The 24747-nt window shown below is 40.9% G+C and overlaps 1 protein-coding gene across 1 annotated transcript in view; it reads right to left on the reverse strand.

Annotated features, from left to right (window-relative positions):
* LOC144828174 (uncharacterized) overlaps positions 1–24747 on the reverse strand; it is a 418953-nt gene that overhangs the window by 266247 nt on the left and 127959 nt on the right. The window contains exons 9-11 of the mRNA XM_078686271.1: positions 17299–17352; positions 15851–15904; positions 7230–7283 (exon numbers count right to left, since the gene is read on the reverse strand). Coding sequence (XP_078542397.1) covers positions 7230–7283; positions 15851–15904; positions 17299–17352 — 162 coding nt within the window. The remainder of the gene's footprint in view (positions 1–7229; positions 7284–15850; positions 15905–17298; positions 17353–24747) is intronic.

Below are 24747 nucleotides of genomic sequence, written 5' to 3' on the forward strand. Positions count from 1 at the left end.
GTCATGCAGCTACTCATTATTAATTCTGCTGCTCAGACAATCTAAACTTTATCAGCTCATTCATTATCACCTTGTCCATTTTCCTCATCATAGGTCTAATGCTATGAAAGTGAGTCCACAACTCAAGAAAGACAATTTCTTGCTCTCGGTATTATAAATATATGTTCCCTGTGAATTCATTTAAATTTGATAGGTGCCTATCTTTCCTACCATAGATTAGCACAGTGATTGGTATGTGCTTTGGTATATTAAGGGCATTGAAAAAAATCTGTTTCTTCTCTCCTTTACTGCCAGGAAAACAGTTATCCAGGCTCTCATTATGTCTTGCCTTGATTACCCTAATGCCTTATATCTCGGCCTGACAGAATATGCCAGCCTATATTACAAGGGGTGCAAAATACAACGGCACACATCTTACCTAATTTACCTAAGAGAGCGAGGATCTCGAGTCATCTTTCCTCTGGCTCCCAGTGAGGAAGAGATTTCTCTGGCTCCCAGCGAGGAAGAGATTTCTGTTTAAAGCCTTGGTAATGATGTTTTGGGATCCCCACAATCTTGGTCCTGGATACCTGCTTCCCGTATTCTTTTCTACAATCCAGCAAGGAGCCTACGGTCCTCTCATCTGGCTCTGGCCAGAGTTCCAAGAGTCAGACTGTCGAGGATTGGAGGGCGCTCCTTTTCCTTGTTAGGGCCTTCTGCATGAGACTCTCTCCTGATACATCTGATACGTGAAATGTCAGAACCTACTTTTCGGAAGGGTTTCAAAACTTGGTTATTCACCATATAATCTGGCTTGCCCCTTGATTAGAGCTGGGACACTCCTAGGAACATCTTTGCGCTTTGTAAAACTGTTTCATCATCATCATTTAGCCATGGATTTCAAACTAATTCCTTATTTATTGTTTGAACCCTTTTTACATAAAAATCCCTCTTCAAATGTGTTCTGTTTCAATCAAAAGACAGATTTCCTTAGATGCTAGCAGGAAGGCACTGTTTATGTTTTTGCGATTATTAGTCCTAGGCTCCCATTAGACTACCTTGCAGTAACAAGCAGATGGCAGTGTGGCAGGGGCTCCTGGTCTACCCCAGCTCTTTGTTAACTTGGTGAGGCTCATTTGCAGACAGCTGCCTCACAGAAGGAGGCATTCATACATCTTCCATAGATGAGGCTCCGCGCGGCAGCAAGCACAAGCAAAGGTGAAAGTGCCCTTGGTGAATGTTATCTGGAAGTTGTCATCCATCTCACAAACCATGAGATTATGCTCTTCCAAGTGTCAACATTTTCTTCTGCAGGAGGAATTAAATTTAGGGGAGGAGGCACCGGGACTACTTTCTACGGACAGGTATTGCAGAGCATGATTGACTGACAAGTTGTGACAATGCTGTGTCAGAAATTTCTCTGCCATAACGGCCTAAAATCCTCCCCGATGATCTACTGAGGAGGAGCCAGAGGAAGAACAACATGACCCTTTTCCCCCAAAGGGACAATATGTACAGTGTTAAACCATTTGATGTGATTACTCGCACACAACATACACTGAGCTTTATGAAAAGTGAATGATAAGCTGGGCAGGATGATTTCTTCAGGCTTTTATAGCCGGCAGAATCAGACAGGTTTCCTTAAAACTTTACCTTAGAAAAATCTTTCTTGAGGAATGCAAGAAAATTCACAAAACAAATTCCCTGATGGTGCTGAGAAACTGTTACCCTCAGGAGCCTTTTGAGGAAAGATGTTCCCAATTGCCTGAGGAAAACTCGAATGCCTCAGAGGCAGCATCATTATTAGATCCAAGAACAGGAAGATGGAGAGCTCATTAAAGCACTTCTTGCCACCATGTTCTATGCCCTAACAGCAGAATCAAGTGCACCATATGCAGTGCAGACTCTCTTGAAGGATTTCCAGATCCTCGTCAATAGTATGCAGTGGAGTGCAATTGTATAGAGTTGCTGGGGACCAAAAAGATAATAACGTAGTTTCTGTCTGATACAACCCTATTAGGTTATGATTTGTGGCATTAGGAGTGTCAACTGCAGCCAGAGAACATCCTTGTAGGCAGACATGGGAACATATTGTTTCACAAAGATCTGTTGTAAGACATCTCTGAATTCTAGCCTCCAGACAAGGGATGTTCATAAATCAACCCTGCTCCCTACATGAGGCCTATAACCAACCACAAAGTATGAGTATAATTACAGAATCTAAAGAAGTGTTCAGGTAGTTGCCCTCACCAGCATTTCAGGCATGAAATGTCATCCCAGATTTTATAAAGAAATAGGTCTGCAATCATCTTTCCTTTGGTGCTTTGGAGCTTTCCTTTGGAGCTTTGGAGGAACAATACACCACAATTCACCTCGCTCGAGATGGAAGATTCTAACAGTACAGGCGCAGTCAATCGTCAAACCTGCAATCGAAGACACCTTATAGTCTTTTTGTTATTTAAATGAAACTTATTGCCTTTTACAGGAGCTGGCAAATAGACCTAAGGCAAATTAAAGAATGACAACATATTTCGTTTTTGGACTGACTGATACAAAAGGGCACACAACCCGTATCCCAGCTACAAGCAAATGTCTCTTTTTCAGATATTCCTCTCCCATCTTCTAGGCACAACTAATGCTAGTTGTCTACAGAAGGCACAGATACGTTATTGGTGCGTTTATAGCACACTAATCACCCTTGAGGGTACCCAGGTGCTCTGTAGGAGGGGTGTGAGGCCACCCCTGGGGGGTTACTCGAAAAGACAGATCCTTAGCTTCTTGTGAAACTCAGGAGAGGAGAAGCTCCTTGCAAAAGTGAAGAGAGGAGGAGGCTTTGATATGTTGTGGGTGGTCTTTCGAGGCTTTAGGGCCAGGCACGAGAAGGTGCAGCCCCCCCAGGATGCAAGCTCCTTACTTTTTTCCTCTCATTTAAAAACACCACACATCAAAACAGCAGAAGTGATATAGTCCACAAATCTTTTTCCTTCACGTTTTGGGTTGAAAGTATGCTATGTTCCTCAATTACGAAGAGCAACCAGTTTTATCTTTCTACATATAAAATTCTGGCTTTGGACTAGTTTAGTCTAATCTGCCATGGTGAAGGGGGAACTTTAAAGGGCTGGCTTGTTTTAAGGTATTACACTTTTCTACACAAATGCCCATATTACACCATGTGAGAAACATTTTCCTGTAATTGACACAATTAAGTTTTGTGCACCGGTGCTCATTGTCTCTTCATTTTAGCAAGAGGTTTGGTAATCAGTCTCTTACACTGTACACAAACATTTGACTTCCTTTTAAATACAAAAAAGTTAATAGTTAAATCAAATTCCTTACTGAGAGTGATGAATATAACTCTAGTTCTTGCTGTACTGTAGGATGATGGTATGTATGAATTTCATAGAAGGTCATTAGCTTGAGTACTAGAGTTGAATTCCATTTATTAAATGCAAATATCTTCTAGCAGTGAAAATCTCAAGTTGTTCCACTTTTGTGATGTCACCTTATCTAGTCTTCCTCCATTTAGACATGGCCTTTTGAGACCCAAATGCAACAGGGGAATGGCAACTGAGGGCCTGCTCTTTCTCCTTGTAGTTTTTCAGTGCCTTGCTGATCTGAGACACATTGGGAGCTGAGGGTTGCTCTCTTGGTTTGTCAAATGTTGTTTCTCGTGTCAACTTTGGGTCTGTGCTCAACCGCTCCTCTGTGCAGCTGACAGAACCACAGGCGGTGCTAATGAGACTCGTGGTGACATCTGTCACCCTGTTGCTGCTTCTCCACTCTGTAATTGAAAGTAGAGAGCTAAGCAATCAGGAGTGTTGAGGATGAAACCCTTAGTGGATGGTAAAAGAGGTTAGCAAAATGCCAGCTAGTGGGGTTTTAAAAATATTATGACTAAATGGCTGGCCAGAAGATTATCAAGTGTGGTTAGGTGGTGACTGGATGCCAGCTATGTTTTAAAACATATTTTAGAGGGAGAAGGAATGACACTTCTAAGGGAACTAGGGAAGGGTGGCAGGACAGAAGTTAATGTTGTTTGTGTGATTTCAGTGGGAAAGGTGTTACCAGTGATAGTGGGGTAAGCAGGATGATAGCAGTTGTTAGACCTGCCGTCTTTAGGGTGGTCTTTCTTCAGACTTGTTTGTCTTTTACCTCCTCTTTTTGCTGAACTGTTTTTGGTGGCATTATGACTCTATGCACTTTACAACTGCTAACCAGTGCCAATGTGCATGTGCTTTTTCCCTAAATATGTGTGTAATTGGTGTATACCTGATTGTTCTATTTAATTTGCTTGTAAGTCCCTTGTAAGGTGGTATACCATATACCCAGGGCCCTTAAGTTAAATGCTACTAGTGGGCTGCAGCACTAGTTGTGCCACCTTCAGAAGTAGTCTTTCAAACCTGGTTAAGGCCTACCACTGCATTGTGTGTGTTTGCAGTTCACTGCCACTTTGACTTGGCATTTAAAGCTGCTTGCCAACCCTTAAGGTCCCTTTTTTATTACATATATGTCACCCCTAAGGTAGGTCCTAGGTAGCCCTAAGGACAGGGTGCTATGAAAGTAAAAGGCAGGACATGTACTTTTATGGTTTGCATGTTCTGATAGTGACAAACAGCCTTTTTCATTTTTCACTACTGTGAGGCTTTCTCATTTCATAGGTTAGCATTAGGAATGCCTTAATAGACTTTTAAGCTGTAATTCCTGTTCAGGAAGGAGTGGCTTTTTTAATATTTCAAATGTTTGGATTGGTATTGATAAATTCTACTTACTAGTGAAGTTGGATTTAACATTACTATTTTAAAAATGTCACTTTTAGAAAGTGGACTTTTCTCTACACTTACTGGTCTATGTACCTGACAGCCTGTCTTCAACACATGTCTGCGGTGGGTGACAACTACACTTTGTGCATTACCTCTAAACAGCCACAACACAGGTAGGATAGGTGTTTCTGAGTGCCCGTATACATAAATCTGCATTCTGATGGCCTTGCCTGGGCAGGATGGAAGGAAGGGGCTTACAATTCACTTGAATAGGCGGTGTCCTGTCCACAAACAAAGGACTGATTACCCCCATAGGTAGCCTAACATAGAGGTCTGGGCTGAAAGGGGAACCTTTGCACTTCAGAGAGCTGCTTTAAACCCCCCCCCCGATCAAAGGCACTTTTTGGTTTAAGTACTGAGTCTCTGACCCCACAAAATCAGGTACTACTGGGCTTGTAACTAATCTCTTTCAGATGAACTGCTGAGCTCCTCAAAGGAATCATCGGGACTGCTGATCTGAACGACCTGCTTTTCTTTTTGTTGCCCTGCTGCTCTCCGACCCTGCTGAAGGAGAGCTGGACTCTGCCTTCGCTCCAAGTGATCTCCAAGGGCTTGTTGTCTTGCCTCCTGTTGCTCCAGGGATATCAAGCTCTCTACACATACTCCTGTGCTTGGCTCACTGGAAGTGGCCCAGATACTTGCAACATGTATTTTAATCCTGTCTGGGTGTAACAGAACCGGTGCATCGACCGATTGCAGGAATAAAATCAGTGCATCACATCAAAACAAGCGCTTTTCCAATAGAGATTGATACATCGGACAGCATATTGCTGCTGATGCACATTGGTGAGATTGACTCATCCCCTCGACTGTGTGACAGAATCCAGCAGATCTCTTAATACCTCTCGACTCCACCACCCACCTTCGGAGGTGATGCATCATCTTTACTGTGCGGAGATGATCAACGCATCTTGTTGCTTGCGACCAGGAAATGTACTTTATTCACTGGGTCCTGCGAGGGTCCTGTAGCTGGCCGGTGCTCCATCTCAGTTGGACTGAACTTTGACTTTGCCCCTGTCCAGTGCTATGTGAAGTAACCTTTTTAGCGCTTCTTGATTCTAAGAGCTTTACTGAATTTTTTCCTTTAAAATTCAGTTTCTCAACTTCAATACATTGGATTTTTTGTCATGTTGGTCTTTTTTAATTTAGACTATAATAATATGTTTTACTATACCTGTGTGCGGTGTTTTTGTGGTGCATTCATTGTGTTAGTATGAGTGTGTTGCACAAATACTTAACACATTTCCTCTTTAGGTAAGCCTGACTGCTCTTTGGGGCCTGACTGGCCATAGCGGGCACAGGCATTTTCCCGGCTGGCAATAAGGGTGAAGTACGTTTTTTGAGCAGTGCTGCAATATCTGCCCTCTGTAACAAAAGTGCCAGCAGTGCTACAACTGCATCAGATCTTCTTACACATTAAAGAAGAAGTGTCTTGGTAATTGGTTATGAAATCATGAAGATATCTGGAGCAAAGCTGTGTTTCAACTTTTCTTCGTTCCACAACTGGGATCCACACCATAATATGAATTTGTGACAAATTGTGAAACAAAGGGCCTTATGATGTGGCTAGCTGGCCGCTTAACCAAATGGGCATCAGAGACATTGCCTCTTGCACCCTAGTACATCTGCAAAATTTAAGTTTTGTCACTAGTGCAGCTGACATTCTGTGTTAAAATATTACTTGACTGGCATGAAGTGAACACTTTCAAGAAAATTACACAATGCTGGTGGGATTGTTATGCCATGGCGGTAGTTAGACTGTCTTCCCAAAAGACGAGCGCTCTTAGGTGTGGTCTGGTTTTGGGAACAAAATTAATCCATGTCCCTGACATGTTGGGAGGTTTCTCTCATTGTATGGAGGACAATAACCATTCGTCCTGACTAGGACCTATATACTCTACAGGGACAGAGTATAGACGCCCTGCCCTAAAAAACCAGGCCCTTCCTTCTGAAACCATGTCTGCTATGGAATGCCCATGGTTACATAGCGATGAGGGTCTTTACAATGGCGGGGAAAATGCCCTACACTGAAAACCTTAAAGTGACACATATATTGACGTTTGAGAACTTTCGCAATTATGCTTAACAATTTGCACTATACTAATGGAAATCAAGGCTGCTCCTTTGGTTTTCTGGCGTTGAAGCTCTGGAACTCTCTGGCTCTTGAGCGGAGGATGGAACCATTGGAAAAAGTCTTCCGTAAAGATTCAAAACCTGGATCTACCAATCATCTCTGGAACAGGATCATGTTAGGTTGGCTGGGGGGCAGAATGTCTGCCGTTCTTGTGTTCTGTTAGTAGGTTGGACTGTTAGTGTCATAGACCTTTGGGGCTCTCTGTCTCTAGCGTGGGACATACCTTTGGGCTTAACCATGCACTTTATAAATTTTGATATTATATGAGTAATTTAACCAGGAGGGTATTTTCTTACCTTTAGTCCTTGTACACCAGGTTCTCCTTTCAACCCAGCTAGCCCTCGAGGACCCTAAAAAGAACAATTAATACATCCGTTTGTTAACAAAAGTCGCTTAAATTGGTATTGCTAGACACAATTATGATAGAACCATCAGTATTAAACTGCTTGTGCAAAACAATGAATTAATTCTTATTTTGTTACTATAGAATTTTGATATAATGGCTTTTCACTAAGTGGTGATGATCCGGATCATGAAAGATCCTGTTACCACCTTCTAACATTGCACGAGGCTTATGGTTGAACTCCATAATTTACTGAAAAATGGTATGTCTTTATGTACAAATGAGAGGGACATAATCTGTAGTACAAGCAACAATGAACGCCATGTGTGCCCGCAGGTGTAAAAACTGGAGTTTGAGGGGGGCTTAACATATCATCCACAGCCCTGATAGCTCCTTAAAGTGTCTGACATTAATATTTTTCATACTGCTTGAAATCATCACATATTTCTCTGAGGGAAAGACTGCTGCTTGTATCTTACATACAAGGGATCGAACATAGTGTTCTCAGTGAACTATGTTGTAACCTAGCAGCATAGGCCCTTTTTAAGTTGGTGGGTCACCATCTCCCAAATTAATACAGTATTCTAACATTTCTAAATAATAGGGAAACTTTTGAAAGTTTGGTGGTAGGCAATAGCGGCCTCCTCTAGTCAAAATTCTGCTCCTATTCAATGCCCTCAACACCTGATTCAAAGTTTGGCGGGTGTGGATAATTCACTATATTCCACTAACTAGATGTTCACTCTGGTCCAATCTAGCAAGGCTGCATACGTCCCATATAAAAATGTGAATTGACCCTAGTACATAATGAGACTGGACTTGATATGAATAAGAATCACATTTAGAATCTTTCAGTATACATTGACCTATTCAAAACGTCCTACGTTTTCCATGTGGATTCTTTTGATTTACCTAAATAAATATATTCTGTTTTAGCCGATTATTCTTTACTGCTGATGCTTTTTGTCCCTCAAAGTGTTCTTTTAGATATGATTTCCTTTCCACCCTTCACATACCCACTCTGTAAAGAGTTCAGTGTAAAATGTTCAATGTTGCTATGACCACTGTTTTGGAAGCAAAGGAGCATCTAACTCAGCTAAGATTTTTAGGTAGCATAGTTAGACACGTGTTAGTACAGATCAGGGTCTAGTTTTGTCAGGTTTGAGCAAAATGTTTTTAAGTTTCCTCCAACAATCCTCCTTAACAATGTCTCTGTCCTGAATTTCGTGGTTGGAATGCTTTGCTATGTTCTCTTATATATGTAGAAAAAGTTTGGAAGCCATTAAAATAATCAAAGCAATTCATTCCAAAGAAGAAAAACGGTATGATCAGGGGTGAGATAAATGTTGAATGGCAAGCCTAAGAGGCTGGATGGAGTCTTGATGGATTCGCAAGGAGACATTCTGCAGGGGATATAAAAAAATGTTGCTCATAAGGGAATGAGGAGAACCATAAACCCTATGCCAGGCACTTCCTGGTTTAGCTTGTAGAGTAAGAAGAATTATTTTGAGTACCCCCTGATCCACACCTAGGTAATCCACACACTCAAAGTCAACTTAACCGGTGGTCCTATTAATTCATTTGTTCCACTGAGAAAGGGGAAAATACTTGGTGAATAGATAGGTACCTCTAGATCTGATTCAGAAGGTTATTCCGCATTTTTTCTTTCTCAATGAAAAGGGGTAATTCTAAAGGCCCCATAGCGTAACCTAAGCTTTAGGAGACATTTATTTTTAAATGTATCTGACCGACAAAGAATTATTTCAAGATTGTGTGCATTGTTGTCTTTTTTGCCCTGTTTAAAGCAATTTAAATATTTGCTGTTAAAACTAGTTATGCTTCGAGACACATAGTATCGTTTTATTAAAACAAGAAAAATGCTAGACAAAATCATTAATTGCTGGTGAATAACAATCTGGGTACTTTGTGCAGACCATGTTTCGTTTTCAGTACCTAACTGAGTAGGTAGATCAATTATCATTCATCAGATGATGCTACACCAAGATGACAAGCAGGGCCATTTCCATCAAAGCTGTGCCATTCTGACAGATGTCCTACCTCCTGTGGCCCGATCCTCTCAAGGGCCATCACCTCAGGACGTCTAGACGGTCTCCAGAGGTCGCCATTTTGGGGAGTCTGTACTCTGCCCAAGGATGTCATTTTGGAGAGATCAACCCTCGTTCTTTGACTGCCTGGCTGGTGGGCTGCACTGGGATCCACTAAAACGTTTTAGAGTCAGCATACCCCAATTATACAATTATTAAAAAGAAGGAAGGATGGAAACGGTCAAGCCAACATGGAGGCAACACGGACAACTAACGGAAGATAGGAGTACCACTGGTGGCAAGCCAACAGAGTCAACAGAGGGACAGTGTACGAGATGAAAGGTGGTGGCAGTAAACCCACAAGGACAACAAAGGGAAGGACGACGGTTGGGGGCAAGCCAACACAGACAACAGAAGGTGTGAAGGTGGATAGCGGAAAGCCAACATGGACAAGGAACAGAGGAAGGAAGAGTGGGTCAGTGAAAGATAACACGGACAGTAACCGAAAGGAGTGAAGGCAGATGGGGGCAGGCAACACGGACAATGGCAGAAGGAACAGTTGGGAGTAAACAGACAGACAAGTGTGGAATATAGATGGGTAAGAAGTAGACTGAAAAAGACACACTCTGGCAGAGTGCTTAAACCCACAGAAAAATCTAGTGCCTAAACAAATGAGCTGTGGGAAGACACAAGCAATGCATCCATGCTCTAGGGGAGGAGCAAACACACAAAGAGGAATGTAGTCTATGGCAGCTGACCAATAAGAAGCAAGCAAATGAGAGTGACAATGAAATCATGAAATAGTAAGCAATGGGCAGTCTCAAAGCCAAGTGATAGAAACATACATTTTTAAGAGACAGCTCATATGCCTTCTAGGCGAGACCTAAAAACAAAAACACCACCCATTTCTGTCCGAATAGGCTAGAAGAGAGCCAACATGGTTTTCCCGCATCAACCACTACCTTGAATTAACTCAGTCACATACTATGTTCTATGCACCAAGCATACCATACCAGATGGCAACCAATCAATTTAGTAACATGACTGGCCACGCCTATCACATGCTGTAACTCAGTGATAGCAATAATTAGTACTCACTTACTACAAAAAATAAGAGTTACAAATACAGCAGTGATGAAACAGCTCCAAAAGGCAACTGAGACACCAGACTGTGGTGGAATCCTTTAAATAGAAGGTTGCAAGCGACCTTGAGTCAGTTAGAACTGAGAAGCCAGACTCATGGTAGAATGCATCCTATGCAAAGACTTAAATGTAATCCTCAAAGCTGGATTGCTTTCCGGGGATGATGTCTGAATATATGAATCACTGGGTTTATGGCTCGGCAGCAATGACAAACTGTTTGGTAATGCTGTTTCATTCACGCATAAGGGAGTTTCATGTTAAATAGCCCTTATTTAATCCTTCTTTCAAGATGTGTTGCCTGTCACAGACTAGGCAACAACTGTGGACCCAAGCAAGCGGTCTAGTGTGAAAAAGAGAACGGCTGGGACTGGGTTCTGAGTGTCCAGATGTTTCAGTTGCAGTTGTGGGGATATTTAGACAAGGATTCATTTTGAACCATGAGATAGTGCGAAGATAGATGTAAATATCATTTGCACCTGTTTGAACACTTGCATTCATTAGGAGCAGAGGGCAATAAGTGTACATTTACAGCAATTGGTAATTGCTTCTAGTTTACGATATTTGCCCACGCAAAGCATTGTGGGTAGCACCATAGGCAAAACATGTGCAAACATGGTTTACATTCTGTTTGCCCCATTATTTACCTCTGAAGTCATAATCAGCTAACAGTAGATATCCAACACTAATGTTATTTTCCCCGAGGTGTTTTTACAGTTGTTATTACCTCGTGGATGTAAATGACTGGTAGTGTTAGGTGGTACTTTCAGTACGAGTGTCTTTCAGTGGAGTATTTTTATAAAAACAATCTTTATGATTTGCTATCCGCATAGATTACACGACAAAACCCGTTTATATTGTGGTAAAACAGAAAAAGATCAGACATCCCCATATAATATTTTGGAGGCATTAGACAAGACACACTTCATTCACACATGGACCCCAGGCACTTACTACACTCCAATGATCTGAGATGCACTGCTGAGTAAGGACCTTCATACACACATGGACCCCAGGCACGTGGTACACTTCAATGATTTTAGATGCATTGCTAAGTAAGTAAAGTATATCTTGTTAGCATTCCTAGGTTCAATCAATCAATTATTTAGGATTTGTAAAGCACTGCTTCTTATCCATGAGGGTATCCAGGCACAGGGTATGGGGGGCTGCTGCTCCGGGCCATCTTTTGAACAACCAGATTTTAGTTCCTTCCTGAAATCCTGCAGGGTTGGGGCTTTTCGGAGGGGAGGGGGAGACCGTTCCAGGATTTTGTAGCCAGGTGGGAGAAGGCATGGCCGGCGCTCCTGCTACTGTGGATGCGTGGTGTGTGGGCTAGGGAGAGGGATGAGGTGCATAGTTATCTGATGGGTTGGTGGAAATTCACTCTGTAATTGATATAGGCTGGAACCCTGTTGTGTAGGGCACTGTAGGCATGGGTAAACAGGTTGAACTGGTACATTTTGCTGATAGGGAGCCAGTTTTGAGATTTGAGGTGAGGGGTGATGTATGTCCATCTCTGTAGGTCGAGCATGAGCGTGGCTGCTGCGTTCTGAATGGTTTGGAGTCTGTTTGTTAGTTGTGAGGTGATCCCTGTATAGAGGAAATTGCCATAGTCCAGGCAGCTGGTGATGAGGTCCTGGGTGATGGCAGGTCTGGTGCTGATGGGGAGCTACTTGAAGATTTTTTCCTTAGCATGCGTAGGGTAAGGAAGCAGGATGACAAGACAGCATTTATCTGCTTCTTCATAGTGAGCTTGCTGTCGAGTTTGATGCTTGCATGCTCTGTGGGTGAGGCTCCAAGTCCAGTTGGCCACCAGGTATCATCCGATAGGGAGGTGTTGCTCTAAAAAATGAGTATCTCTGTCTCCTCTGTGTTGAGTTTGAAACACCTTTTCTGTATTCGGCTGACAACGCTGGTAATGCACCTGTGGAAGTTGGATTTGGTGATCTGAAGATAGGGAGAGAATGAGCTGAGTGTTGTCAGCATATCTTATAATGTCCATGCCATGGGATCTGTCCAGGGTGGCGAGAGGGGCCATATAGGTGTTTGAACAGGGTTGGGCTCAGAGAGGACCCTTGGGGGAATCCGCAGATGCTGCTAGCTGAAAATGATTCAGAAAAGGGGGTGGTGATGAACAGAGTGTCTGAATTAAGCAGGAAGGGTATACTCAGATGTGAGTCCCTTGCTCATTGCACCATCGGGATTCAAGCAAGCCGGGCCGACGACGCCTGAAATGGCAGAAACCGGTCCCCGGAAGCTTGTTTCCTTCCCAGTATAAGAATTGGCTTGGTAGTTTGGTTTGCCCTGTTCCCATCATGCACTGGGACAGGAACAGACTAATTTGCATATAGCCAAGTTCTGAGCTGGGATGGTGCAGTGAGCTAAAAAACGGTGATGGATCAAGCCCTGATCTTTGGACTGGGTAAGAGTGGTCTGCTTAATTCAGGCACTCTGTTCATCACCACCCCCTTTTCTGAATCATTTTGTCCACCATAAGCGTGGAAGGGTATACTCAGATGTGAGTCCCTTGCTCATTGCACCATCGGGCTTCAAGCAAGCCGGGCCGACGACGCCTGAAATGGCAGAAACCGGTCCCCGGAAGCTTGTTTCCTTCCCAGTATAAGAATTGGCTTGGTAGTTTGGTTTGCCCTGTTCCCATCAAGCACTGGGACAGGAACAGATTAATTTGCATATAGCCAAGTTCTGAGCTGGGAGGGTGCAGTGAGCTAAAAAACGGTGATGGATCAAGCCCTGATCTTTGGACTGGGTAAGAGTGGTCTGCTTAATTCAGGCACTCTGTTCATCACCACCCCCTTTTCTGAATCATTTTGTCCACCATAAGCGTGGAAGGGTATACTCAGATGTGAGTCCCTTGCTCATTGCACCATCGGGATTCAAGCAAGCCGGGCCGACGACGCCTGAAATGGCAGAAACCGGTCCCCGGAAGCTTGTTTCCTTCCCAGTATAAGAATTGGCTTGGTAGTTTGGTTTGCCCTGTTCCCATCAAGCACTGGGACAGGAACAGACTAATTTGCATATAGCCAAGTTCTGAGCTGGGATGGTGAAGTGAGCTAAAAAACGGTGATGGATCAAGCCCTGATCTTTGGACTGGGTAAGAGTGGTCTGCTTAATTCAGGCACTCTGTTCATCACCACCCCCTTTTCTGAATCAGCTGAAAATATGGGGCTCTGTGTGTGTGTTCGGTTATGTGTGTGGGGTCGGTGACTAGTTGCAAGATGCCGAGGATGTCCACATTCAAGAATGATGGTTGTGTTTGTGTCATCCAGTTGAAAGTTGAAGTCCCCAAGGAAGATGAAGTCTTTCGAGTTGATGGTCAGGGGAGTGATGAAATCAAAGGCGGGGCACGTGGGGTCCTTTGGTATGTAGACGAGAGTGCCTCTGAGTGTTCTTTTGTCCTCGGTGTTGATTTGAAAGTTGCAGTGTTACGTGATAGAGGTAGTACTGTTGGTGGTGGCAGTGCAGCTGAGGGATTCTTAGGTTAGGGTCTCGAAGTTGGGTGGGTTGTGCATGCATGGGAGAGGGGAAATGAAATGTATTCCTGAGTTAGGACATGTTAAAATAATGTTCCCGACCTCATGTGGCAGAACACTAGTCTCCACTAAGCTCTTTATATTCAGTTCATTGTGTTCAGCCTTAGAATTCCTTAGACATTTTGACTTTTTTCTCAGACCATCTACATGAGATGATCAGTAGAATTTTCAATTGACTAATAACTAAGGGGCATATTACCAAGCAATAGCGATAAATATCGCTATGCATGGTTAGCGGCTATAATAATATCGCCGCGCTCCGACGATTTTTACCGCTGAGATACTTTGATATTATCAAGGTTTATCTCAAAAGCGGTAAAAATCCTGCGATATTCATGCATTTTCGTTACAATGCTCTTAGCCATGTTATCCACCTTCCATTGGATAACATGGCTAAGAACTGCTATGGGCAGGCGTTAGCTTTGGAGATAATCGCGCTTAGCGCGATTATTTCCAAAAGTAGGTAATAGGAGATAGCGATGTTAGCGACTGTTTCCAGTCGCTAACATCTTGGCACGCCCACTTTGCATGTCATTAGCGATAATTATCGCTGACATGCAAAGTGGGCCTTAAGAGGATCGCTATCTCCTACTAGTTGTTGCTAACTGGTGTTAGCGACAGCTAGGTAATAGGGCAATAAAATTATCACCGCTTTAGCGGGAAAAATTACTGCTAAAGCGGCGATAAGGCCCTTGGTAATATGCCCCTAAATTCCGGAAACCTTCCTACTGTTGCAATCAACATATACCAGCCCCAAATGTGAAGTTGGTGGTGCCCACATTTTTAGACTTGTTAATAAAGGAAGGCTTAGGTCCTTGTGCAAACTAGATTGGACAACTTTTATTATGTAAACTAACTAAATATCTAGTTGCATTATTTATCGGTTATTCAAAGATAGAGGTACCAATGTTCTGATTTCATTAGCCCTTGTGATTTATTTCACTTTTCTTTTTCAGAAAAATGTTTTTTACATTAACCCCTCCCATGCTCGTGACGGAACCGTTCCGTCAGGAGCCTCGGGTGGGCTGTGCTGGTGACGGAACGGTTCCGTCACGGCCCCGCCGCCGCGCCTGCGCAGCGCTGTTTTCGCGCCTGCGCGGCGCGTTCTATTGAGCGGGCGGGGCCGTGACGGAACCGTTCCATCACAAGCACAGCTCACCCGCGTGCCGTGACGGGGCGGTTCCGTCACGAGCACGGGACCGCCGCCCCGCCCCCTTAGCGCTGCGGCGGAATAGCAACACCTAATTATGAAAACACAATAGTACAAACATAAATTAAACCACAATTGTACATACATTCATAAATTACCAAAAAACATATATTGACCTACTGATGCATCAATATATACGAAAACAACATCAAGTGTGTGGCCGATCTTGGCCTCTCTTTGACCAGTCCTTCATTAACAAATTAAACTCAGTAGATACTTCACTTTTTTAATGTATAATGTATCTTGCCATTAGGTATTGCCCTGGGGTAACTTATGTGTTTTCATAATTAGGTGCTGCCCTTTAAGAAGACATGCTTGAATGTAAAAAACATTTTTCCGAAAAAGAAAAGTTAAATTAATCACAAGGGCTAATGAAATCAGAACATTGGTACATTTATCTTTGAATGGCGTATAAATAAGGCAGCTAGATATTTAGTTAGTTCACACTTTTTTTAGACAGCATACTTTACTATATATTTTTTTAACTTGTGCTAAATATCTTTTTCAGTGGCTCTCACCATGTGACGTGATCAGCTTAGAATCGAGAGCAGATTCGTTATTGAATTCATCATTTAAAGTCACCTCTGCGTCACTGTATCTGCCTTCAATGTAAGGGAAACAAGCCTACCTTTTCACCTGGACTGCCAGGGATGCCTGGTACACCTGGGGCACCCGGAAAACCCTGTAGAATATAAATAGTTGCATAACATAAAACATTGTTTAGACCTTTATTTTCAGCAGGTACTAGAGTAAACTGTGTGTTATTCCTCCAAAGAACTCCATATTAGGTTGGACAGTCGATAATACATTTTCCTCATTTAGTGACTGATAACAACAAGCAATTGTCTCAGTCATATAGGCAGAAATGACTGATAGACAGGGGCACGTAAGGCTTAACAATTATCGCAGAAAATTGCAACTTTTTCTGTATCTTGCATTACTGTGGAGCAGTGACCTATAAGATGGGTCAATGTTGTCTTTAAATTGTTTATCTAGAGATGCCTCTTGTCTCTTGTTTCTGATGTCGATGTTCTAATGAAAGTAAGCAAAAACTGAAAAACTAATTTTTATTTTTATTTTAATCCCATTCATTTATTTGGATTTTTATGACAAAGCATCATACAGTAAACAATAGATAATAAGTATTGCCAAAAGATCACTAGACATATTTTACGGTAAAGGGAACAAAACAAAAGAAAAGCCATCATCGCAACTTATAATAAATCACATATGTAAATATTAAAGCACGCTACAATGCCTCAAACGTATTTTTTTTGTTCTGCAATAACATAAGTCATGCTATATACCGTAGGACTATGCGTGAGGTAATAAACTGAGACCTCATAGGATCACCGCACGCCCGAAGTGGAAGAGGGCCATTCAATGAAACACTAAGGTTCACCCGTCAGAGGGACGTCAACGAACAATTTTTTTTTTAAAGAACATCTTCCAAAGGAGGTAATTGCGTCTCGTTTTTTTAAAATTAATTATGATAAAAAACATAACGTTTGCAACTTCTACTTCATTCTTGATGCTGAACGTACTCCATAATATTGTACCCTCTGTGAACGTTACACGTTAGGTTTAAGTCTTACGTGCACTTTCTGGACTGGCACCCGCATGATATTTTTGCATGGTAGGCAAGATACAATATCTTCTTTCTGCTGCCCCCTTCATTTCGGAATTCGCCTAGTGACCCCTGTTAATGGTCTCTTCCAAGGGGGGCCATAGGCATGTGTGATCATTGCACAGGAAGCTGCATAGAGTGCCTTTATGCTCCAGACAAGATCTGCAGTATTATCCGACTCTGGTGAATCAAACTGTGCACGGCATTGAGATGCGTCATTAACTGGTGATAGCAGCTCTCGAATTTGAACCTTGCTTTGTACTTTGTGAGTGGGAGGCACAGACCATTGCTAAGCTGCAGCAGGTGTAATTAGTATTGCACTAATGAGGCACGCAAGCCTGCCGAAATGTTCTGCCTGCCTTTAAAACATAGTGAAGTGTCTTGCATTGTAGCTGTGTATTGTTGTATTACTTGTGCCACAATATATGGAATATTAAAAACGTACTCACAGGCTTACCATCAGGTCCCGAGGTTCCTGGATCCCCCTGACGTCCTTTGAGGCCCTGCCCATAAAACAAAACAGGGTTACATTCTCAAAGCGTGCATTTGACCATTTGAATATTTTTATTTGGCATATTTAACCATAAAAATAGCACTTTACAAAAAATTAAAATATGATTTAACCCAACGGTTTCACCATAAGACAATACAATACACATTAAAAACCTACTAAAATATACAATAGGGAACTCAAGTATAAGAACTCTTAGTTCTTCACCAAAGCAGCAAGGAGTTGCTTATACATTGGCTATACATGTGTACAGAATCTCGCATAGTCCACAGATCATAGATGAGATTGAACTTCTACCATGTATTCGTTTCAACCTATGCCGTTTCCTTCAATTACTCCTGTATTGCAATTAAAAATCTTCCTATTGCACATGCCACATTTAAAAATCGCATATTTGTCAATAAGCTGAGTGCGTGGTCCCTACTGAAAACTTTTATAGACAATAAAAATAGGTTTTAATTTTTTTTCCGTTCTTTTAAAAACCACAAACAATCAAAAAAATATGTTGACTACTACATTTTACTTGTAGGCCACAGGAGCACAGACCTTGGTCATTCGACATAAGTGATTTTATCTTCCTATTGATGTTACATGGGTTCAGGCCGACTCTAAATTTCAACATTGCATTTCTGAGCTTTGGGTTGGGCATAGCTTCTATATAGGGGAAGATATGATCAAAGCGTGCATTTAATAGACAGTTACGTACTTTAGCGCTTGCAGACAAGACTGAACAATTTAGCCATTGTCCCCAGTGTGTGCAACATAATTCGCCATACATCATGCCTATTCAGTAGGTGACTCCATACTATACCCATGATGAGTCCTGTCCCAAGGTGCCATGACGGGTGATAGACAACAGCACACTCAACATATTCAAGAGTGGTGCCTCATAGAGCAATCCCAGTGTAAAAGTCAGTCTCTATTTTCTTTATTACAGTTGAGTTGTGGCGTCTCTTGTAATAAGAAAATGACAACGCTTTTCAATTGTAATCAGGTATTACAGTTGAGTTGAGACGTCATACTGACTGAGGACAGGGTCAAAAGTCAAAGTGAAAGCCTGGTCACTGAGCATAATTACAGCTGTAGTATAATTTATACTACAGCTGTAATTATGCTTGTATGTTTATACTGTATAAACAACGAAATTGAGAATTAGTTTTTGTTGTTCTGATGTGCTTTTCTCAAACAACCAGTGATCCGGTGAAAATAGAATTTATAGCAGCATGTTTATTTATTTCCGTGGTATACGTCACTATACAAAAAATACAATCTCATTGCTTGTTTCTACACAATCTGAACCACAACATTTTTATCACTTACAATACATTGGTTCTAGTATTTTGTCTGTATTTTGTCTGCACCCATACTATTTTTTTCATATGAAAGAGCGAGACACCAATGAATTGAGAGGTTTGTGGGAGTGGTGATGATGTCACCATATATTATAAGGACAAAATACCCTCTGAGTCCCATGACCCTATAAAGGACCTCGACCTTTGGACTTTTTCCTCTAAATGGTCATGGAACTCTTTGGTGACTAGCGGCATCCTTCCAATGTAGGGTATAGGGTACTTTATACCATATATAACTCGATAGTAGATGCAGCATTGACATCAAATGTTTCTGAAAGCTCATTTACTATTTTTTTATGACCTTTTGCCTGCTCTGTTTTGGTGCATTGACAAATTAAATGTTACCAAATGGCATTTAGAATAAGGAGTGACATTAATCTTACAAAGCATGGAAAATATCTGAAGCTCCTGGAATGTGTCTATATATAACAGCAGTCAGTATTTTTCCAGATTTGGAATCTATGCAGCCCCCGACTACAAAAACATAATATAGAAAATTCTAATTAAATTCCACATAATACTTATTTCTCACACATAGTCCTTTTGATTTATCTCTTTTGTAAAAGTCAATTGATTTGAAACATCAAAGAAAATTGTAGTCTTACTCAAGGGAAGCAGCACAGGCAAAAACACTTAGTTATAATTAGGGATCCCGGTTTTATGGTATTTATTTTTGGGCCATTTCTGTCTGTATTTATCCATATTTATTTTTTGGCCATTTTATCTGTATTTATCCATATTTATTTTGTGTTTTTCGTATATAAGAAGTTGTAAAACTGTACATTTCCGTATCTATTTAACTGATAGGACGCGCACTCATACTATGATGTCTGTCGTTTTTTAGCTATTTAAGCTGACAAATATTACATAGTAGTACATCCAATGATAAATATTAGCATACCATACATGTATGTGACATATTCTGTTATTTAAAGAAATTTCATCCTGTTTTTTTATTCCCTTGCTGTCCATCTGCTCAGCTGCTGGCCTATAATTCATGAAAGACTGCACAGAGAATTACTTAAAAGAAGCACCATTTTCTGTATTTATCCACTTTTAAAAATAAATGCAGAAAGAAAACACAGTGTTTTCAGTCTGTATTTATCTGTAAAAATCTGTATAAACATAAAACAGGGAGCCTTACTTATAATGAAACACTTACCTCTAATATAGATCCATTTTGAGTTTAAACATATTCTTCCCCGGGGGAATAGATTGTATCAATGTAGAGGTATTACTTGCTCCACTTTCATTACAGATGTATACAGCCTATATAGTCTCTCTCACCCTAACTCAAACCATTATATGATTTAAAACTACTCATAATGTCTCTTCTCTTTCCATTTATATCAACCAACTTTATTGCATGAAGACATGTAATTATTATAGCCTTATAGCCCGCTGTAGGGGGCTATACCGGCTATTAAAGGCCCTACAGCTTTAAAGGCCCCAGCCGCAGGCTAGGGACTTTAACAAGGCAGTGGAACTTTAATTACCGTTATAACCCTGCTTCAAAGGGCTATAAGGCTATTCGAACATTCTGCCACTAGAGGGCAGAATGTTCTAACAAATAAAACAAAGCCTCAGGGAGTGCGAGGAGATTGAAATCCCCTCAGACTCCCCGAAGCCTTTGTTCACAGCCAGAGCTTTGAACAAAGAAACATTGGAATATTGGAGCTCCGGGCTTATACCAGCCATTATAAGCCCGGAGCACTCCATTGTTTTCAATGTAGCTACTAACATTCCAATATTCTAATTAGATGTTATGTATTGCGCTGGTAAATTTACTTTCGGCTACTTTACACCACAAAGCTACATCAAATGTGTTTTGGACGTGTCGGTACAGTATCCAGAATGGATCACTGAAATAATATCGAGGGACAGAATATCGACCAACAAAAATATAGTTGACAAAATATCGAGAGACAAAATATCGAGTTTCTATCTACAAACAGGTAAGTACAAAAATATCGAGTTAAAAATATCGTTTACAAAAATATAGTTGTAAAAAATATCGACTTTAATAAAAACAATGTTTAATTACATTAATATAAAAAAATAATTACTAAAATATACTTAACAATACTTAAAATAACTTTTAATAATTAAATAATTAATGAAAGTAAAAAATAATATTTTTTTAATCATATTTCTTAAAACATATATATATATAGTAACAAAATTTAATTAAATAATAGCCAATATTATTAACGTACAAATACAAAAGAGTAAAAATTACTATTCCCACTCCAGTGGGTGCAACAGTAGGGAAAGCGTTGGATAGCGTAGGGGTTAAAATTACTATTCCCACTCCAAAGAGTGCAACAATGGGTATATGACGTTACAACGCAACTTTTACAATGCACTACCATTACAACATAAGTATTGGTAAGTATATAATAATTTTTTTAATTTAAATTATTTAAAAATAATTTAATATAATTTAATTTAATTAAATTTCATTAAATTAATTTAATGTAAATTTAATTTTACTTTATTTTTACACTGTACCCCTGTACCCCAAAAACCCAAAACTGACCCTGAACCCTAAAAATACCCCTTTACCCAAAAACTAAAAACTGACCCTGAACCCTAAAAATAACCCTTTACCCAAAAACTAAAAACTGACCCTGATCCCTAAAAATACCCCTTTACCCAAAAACTAAAAACTGACCCTGAACCCTAAAAATACCCCTTTACCCAAAAACTAAAAACTGACCCTGAACCCTAAAAATACCCCTTTACCCAAAAACTAAAAACTGACCCTGAACCCTAAAAATACCCCTTTACCCAAAAACCAAAAACTGACCCTGAACCCTAAAAATACCCCTTTAATTTAACATAATTAGCAATTAATCAATTAAATTAAATTAATTACCAATTACATTTTAATTAATTAACAAATAATTTTAAATTAACAATTAATTAAATATTACTACCAATTATTAAATTTACATATTTAATTAATTATAATTAAATTACTTCCCACCCTATTCCCCTATAAACCCGCTACAGGAAATAAATTATTTTAATTTACATAATTAGCAATTAATCAATTACATTAAATTAATTACCAATTAAATTTTAAATAATTAACAAATATTATTTAATTACCAATTAATTAATTATTACTACCAATTAATAAATTTACATATTTAATTAATTATAATTAAATTACTTCCCACCCTATTCCCCTATAAACCCACAACCCGCTACAGAATAAAATTACACAATAATTAAAAAAAAATCATTAATTAAAAATAATTATAACATAAAATTACACTTTTCACACATATTATAACATAAAAAACACCATAAATAATTAAATATTATTTAAAAAACGATATTTTTTACTATCTAGATTATATACTTGGATATTTTCACTTTCTATATTATTTACAGTCGATATTACTTCACTTACCTTAAAAACGATATTTTGGCTGTCTATATTCTGTCCTGTCGATATTTTGTCCAAACGATATTTCAAACTCGATATTCTGTCCAAACGATATTTTGGAGTCGATATTATGTCTGTGCACCATCCAGAATGTAACTTGTCGGTGTTACTTTGGTGGTGTGGCTCTGCATGATGTGTGTTGAGACTATTTCAAGTATGTGTCTGTGTGTATGGAAAATAGCCAAACTCTGTGCCATGCTTTGAACTGTTGGCGTGAAAGAGGGGCCAGTGCCTCATAAAATCAAGTTTTAAAAAATACCATAGGTTTACTTGTCTGTAAGAGTGCATATCTGGTGATCATTCATGCTACACATTCTCAAATGCAGATATCAATAAACTACAAGAAAAAAAGAACATTAAGGGCCTAATTGTCCTCTCTATCTCACTACATATGTGTGTACCGGTAAAGCATGACACATGAAGATGAAGGCTTTCCCAAACAGTGGAAGTGTATTGCCTACATTCCTGTTGCTAGAGAGTGGAAATCCAAACCATGAAGTGAGGAGGATGAAGGCATGGAGGAATTTAGGAAATTCCAGGGTGCTGCTGATTAATTCATCCTGATCATTAGCATTCAGTGGACAATAGGAGTGAAGGTAGGGATTGTAGCTTCTGGTGTTCAAGATGAGGAAGTTTCTGAGTCAGGACTGCCTTTTTCCTAGCCATAACTATGTCTCCAAAGTGGCTGATGACAGCCAGGTTCAGAAACCTCACACTTCATTGTGTCGATATAGTGATTGTTCTAGTTTGGAGGGAGCCCTATTGGTACCTGCTGTGAGAAGCAAAACCTTACACAATAGTTGTGTCCGGAGAATAGCCTGAGAAGGACACTTGAAAAAAAAAACACTCTAAACCGGTTCTTAAATTTGAGACGGTGGATCCATATCTCCTGTCTAGAAAATATGTATAAAAGTGCAAAAAATACCCCACTTTTATCCAGTTCCAAGTTCTTCATGACCACGAAAGGGAGTGCACAGCAGAGTACTTGAAAGACTGCAGTTTGACCGGAGCTGGTGTCTCCGACAGCCAGTCTCCTTGGAGAGACTGGACATCACCTGAAGTCTGCACTTTCTGTTTGAGAAGCTGACTAGTGCCTAGAAGCCTGCTAGCTTCTTATAGAGAAAAGCCATCTCCCTGACCATGGAGAAGGAGTGTCTTTCCAGGAGTAGAGGCCCAGCATTTTCTTGAACAGAGGAACTCCCAGTAAAACCACACTCCCCGAGAGCAAAGTGTACATCACCGTGCTGCAAAGGGTCTCCCAGTCTCTTTCCACTGTTCTTAGCGAGAACGGATAAAAGTCTATGCGCTTCTACTCATTTTCCTACTCTGGTTGTTAGTGTCTTAGTATTCGCATCAGCCCAGCCAGTGATAGAACTGCCATGGTGTTTGCACTGGTTCAGTTGCTGCTAGAGCTGCGCGGTGTTTGCCTAAACCCTGTCGGGAATGCAACTGCCTTGCTGTTCACATCAGCTGGATCGGAGCTGCAGCTGTCTCAATTACCTCTCCGGCTGCCACGGGGCTGCAGCTGCTCAACCAGCACCCAACGGTGGTGCCAGTACTGCTGATTGACTCTGTACTAATCAGGAGGGGGTTTATGGATGCATGCAGGCCTTGCCCATACTCCACAGTGGCCTTCGAGTGATGCCACTCAATCACCTCAGTTGCCTGCCTGTGGTGACATCAAGCCATCGAGTTGCTGCTAGTCATGTGCGAAGTACCAAGAGACTGAGGGCTATATTATCAAGAAAGGGCGATACATTATCGCCGCTTATATCGGCAGCAAACTGCAGCTAAAGCGGCGATAATGGCCTTGATAATAGGCCCTTGTGAATTCCCATAGAAGCCCAGGTTCTGGTGTTAACCTGGGCTTCTATGAGAATTCACAAGGGTATATTATCAAGCCCATTATCCCCGCATTAGCGGCAGTTTCCTGCCGATAAAAGCGGTGATAATGTATCGCCCTTTCTTGATAATATGGCCCTGAGTTCCTACCCGTTACACCACTAGAGGTAGTAACTTAAGCAAATGAGTGAACTGACTGTGTATGAGAATTGTGGGGCACTAAGATCTGCACCTGAGCCCTATTCATGCTTCTACCATAATTTTCAGGGAGGCTGTTTCACCCAGGGTCACCCAGGTGGGAGAGAGCATGGAGGGAGATAAAGGGTGTAGTGACACAAGAGCGTCATTGCCCCTATTACTACCCTGTGTGCTGGAGTGAATTGCGTAGTATTGGATATTGATTTGAAATTAAATAGTATTTCTTTCTTATGAAGACAAGCTACTGACTGGATATGGAAGTTATTGTTTCAGTTTGATGACTGATGAGCTCTGAGCTCATTCCACCAATCTTCCCACCCACCTGAGAAGTCAGTGACTTTGTCGTCATTACCTTGATAGGCAAGTGCAGAAAGGGTTGCACTTGGCCCAGTTTGTAGGACACCAGTGGCAAATGACCTCAACAACCACGGTTGGGACCCAGTAGCCCCTGTCTGCCTTGTGCTGCTCTAGTGAGACCCAGGGCAGACAAGGGCAAGTGACATTTCCCAATTTCAAATTCTACTGCAGAAATGTCTTC

The sequence above is a fragment of the Lissotriton helveticus genome, chromosome 4_1 (assembly GCF_964261635.1).
Source record: "Lissotriton helveticus chromosome 4_1, aLisHel1.1, whole genome shotgun sequence".
NCBI classification, from domain to species: Eukaryota; Metazoa; Chordata; class Amphibia; order Caudata; family Salamandridae; genus Lissotriton; species Lissotriton helveticus.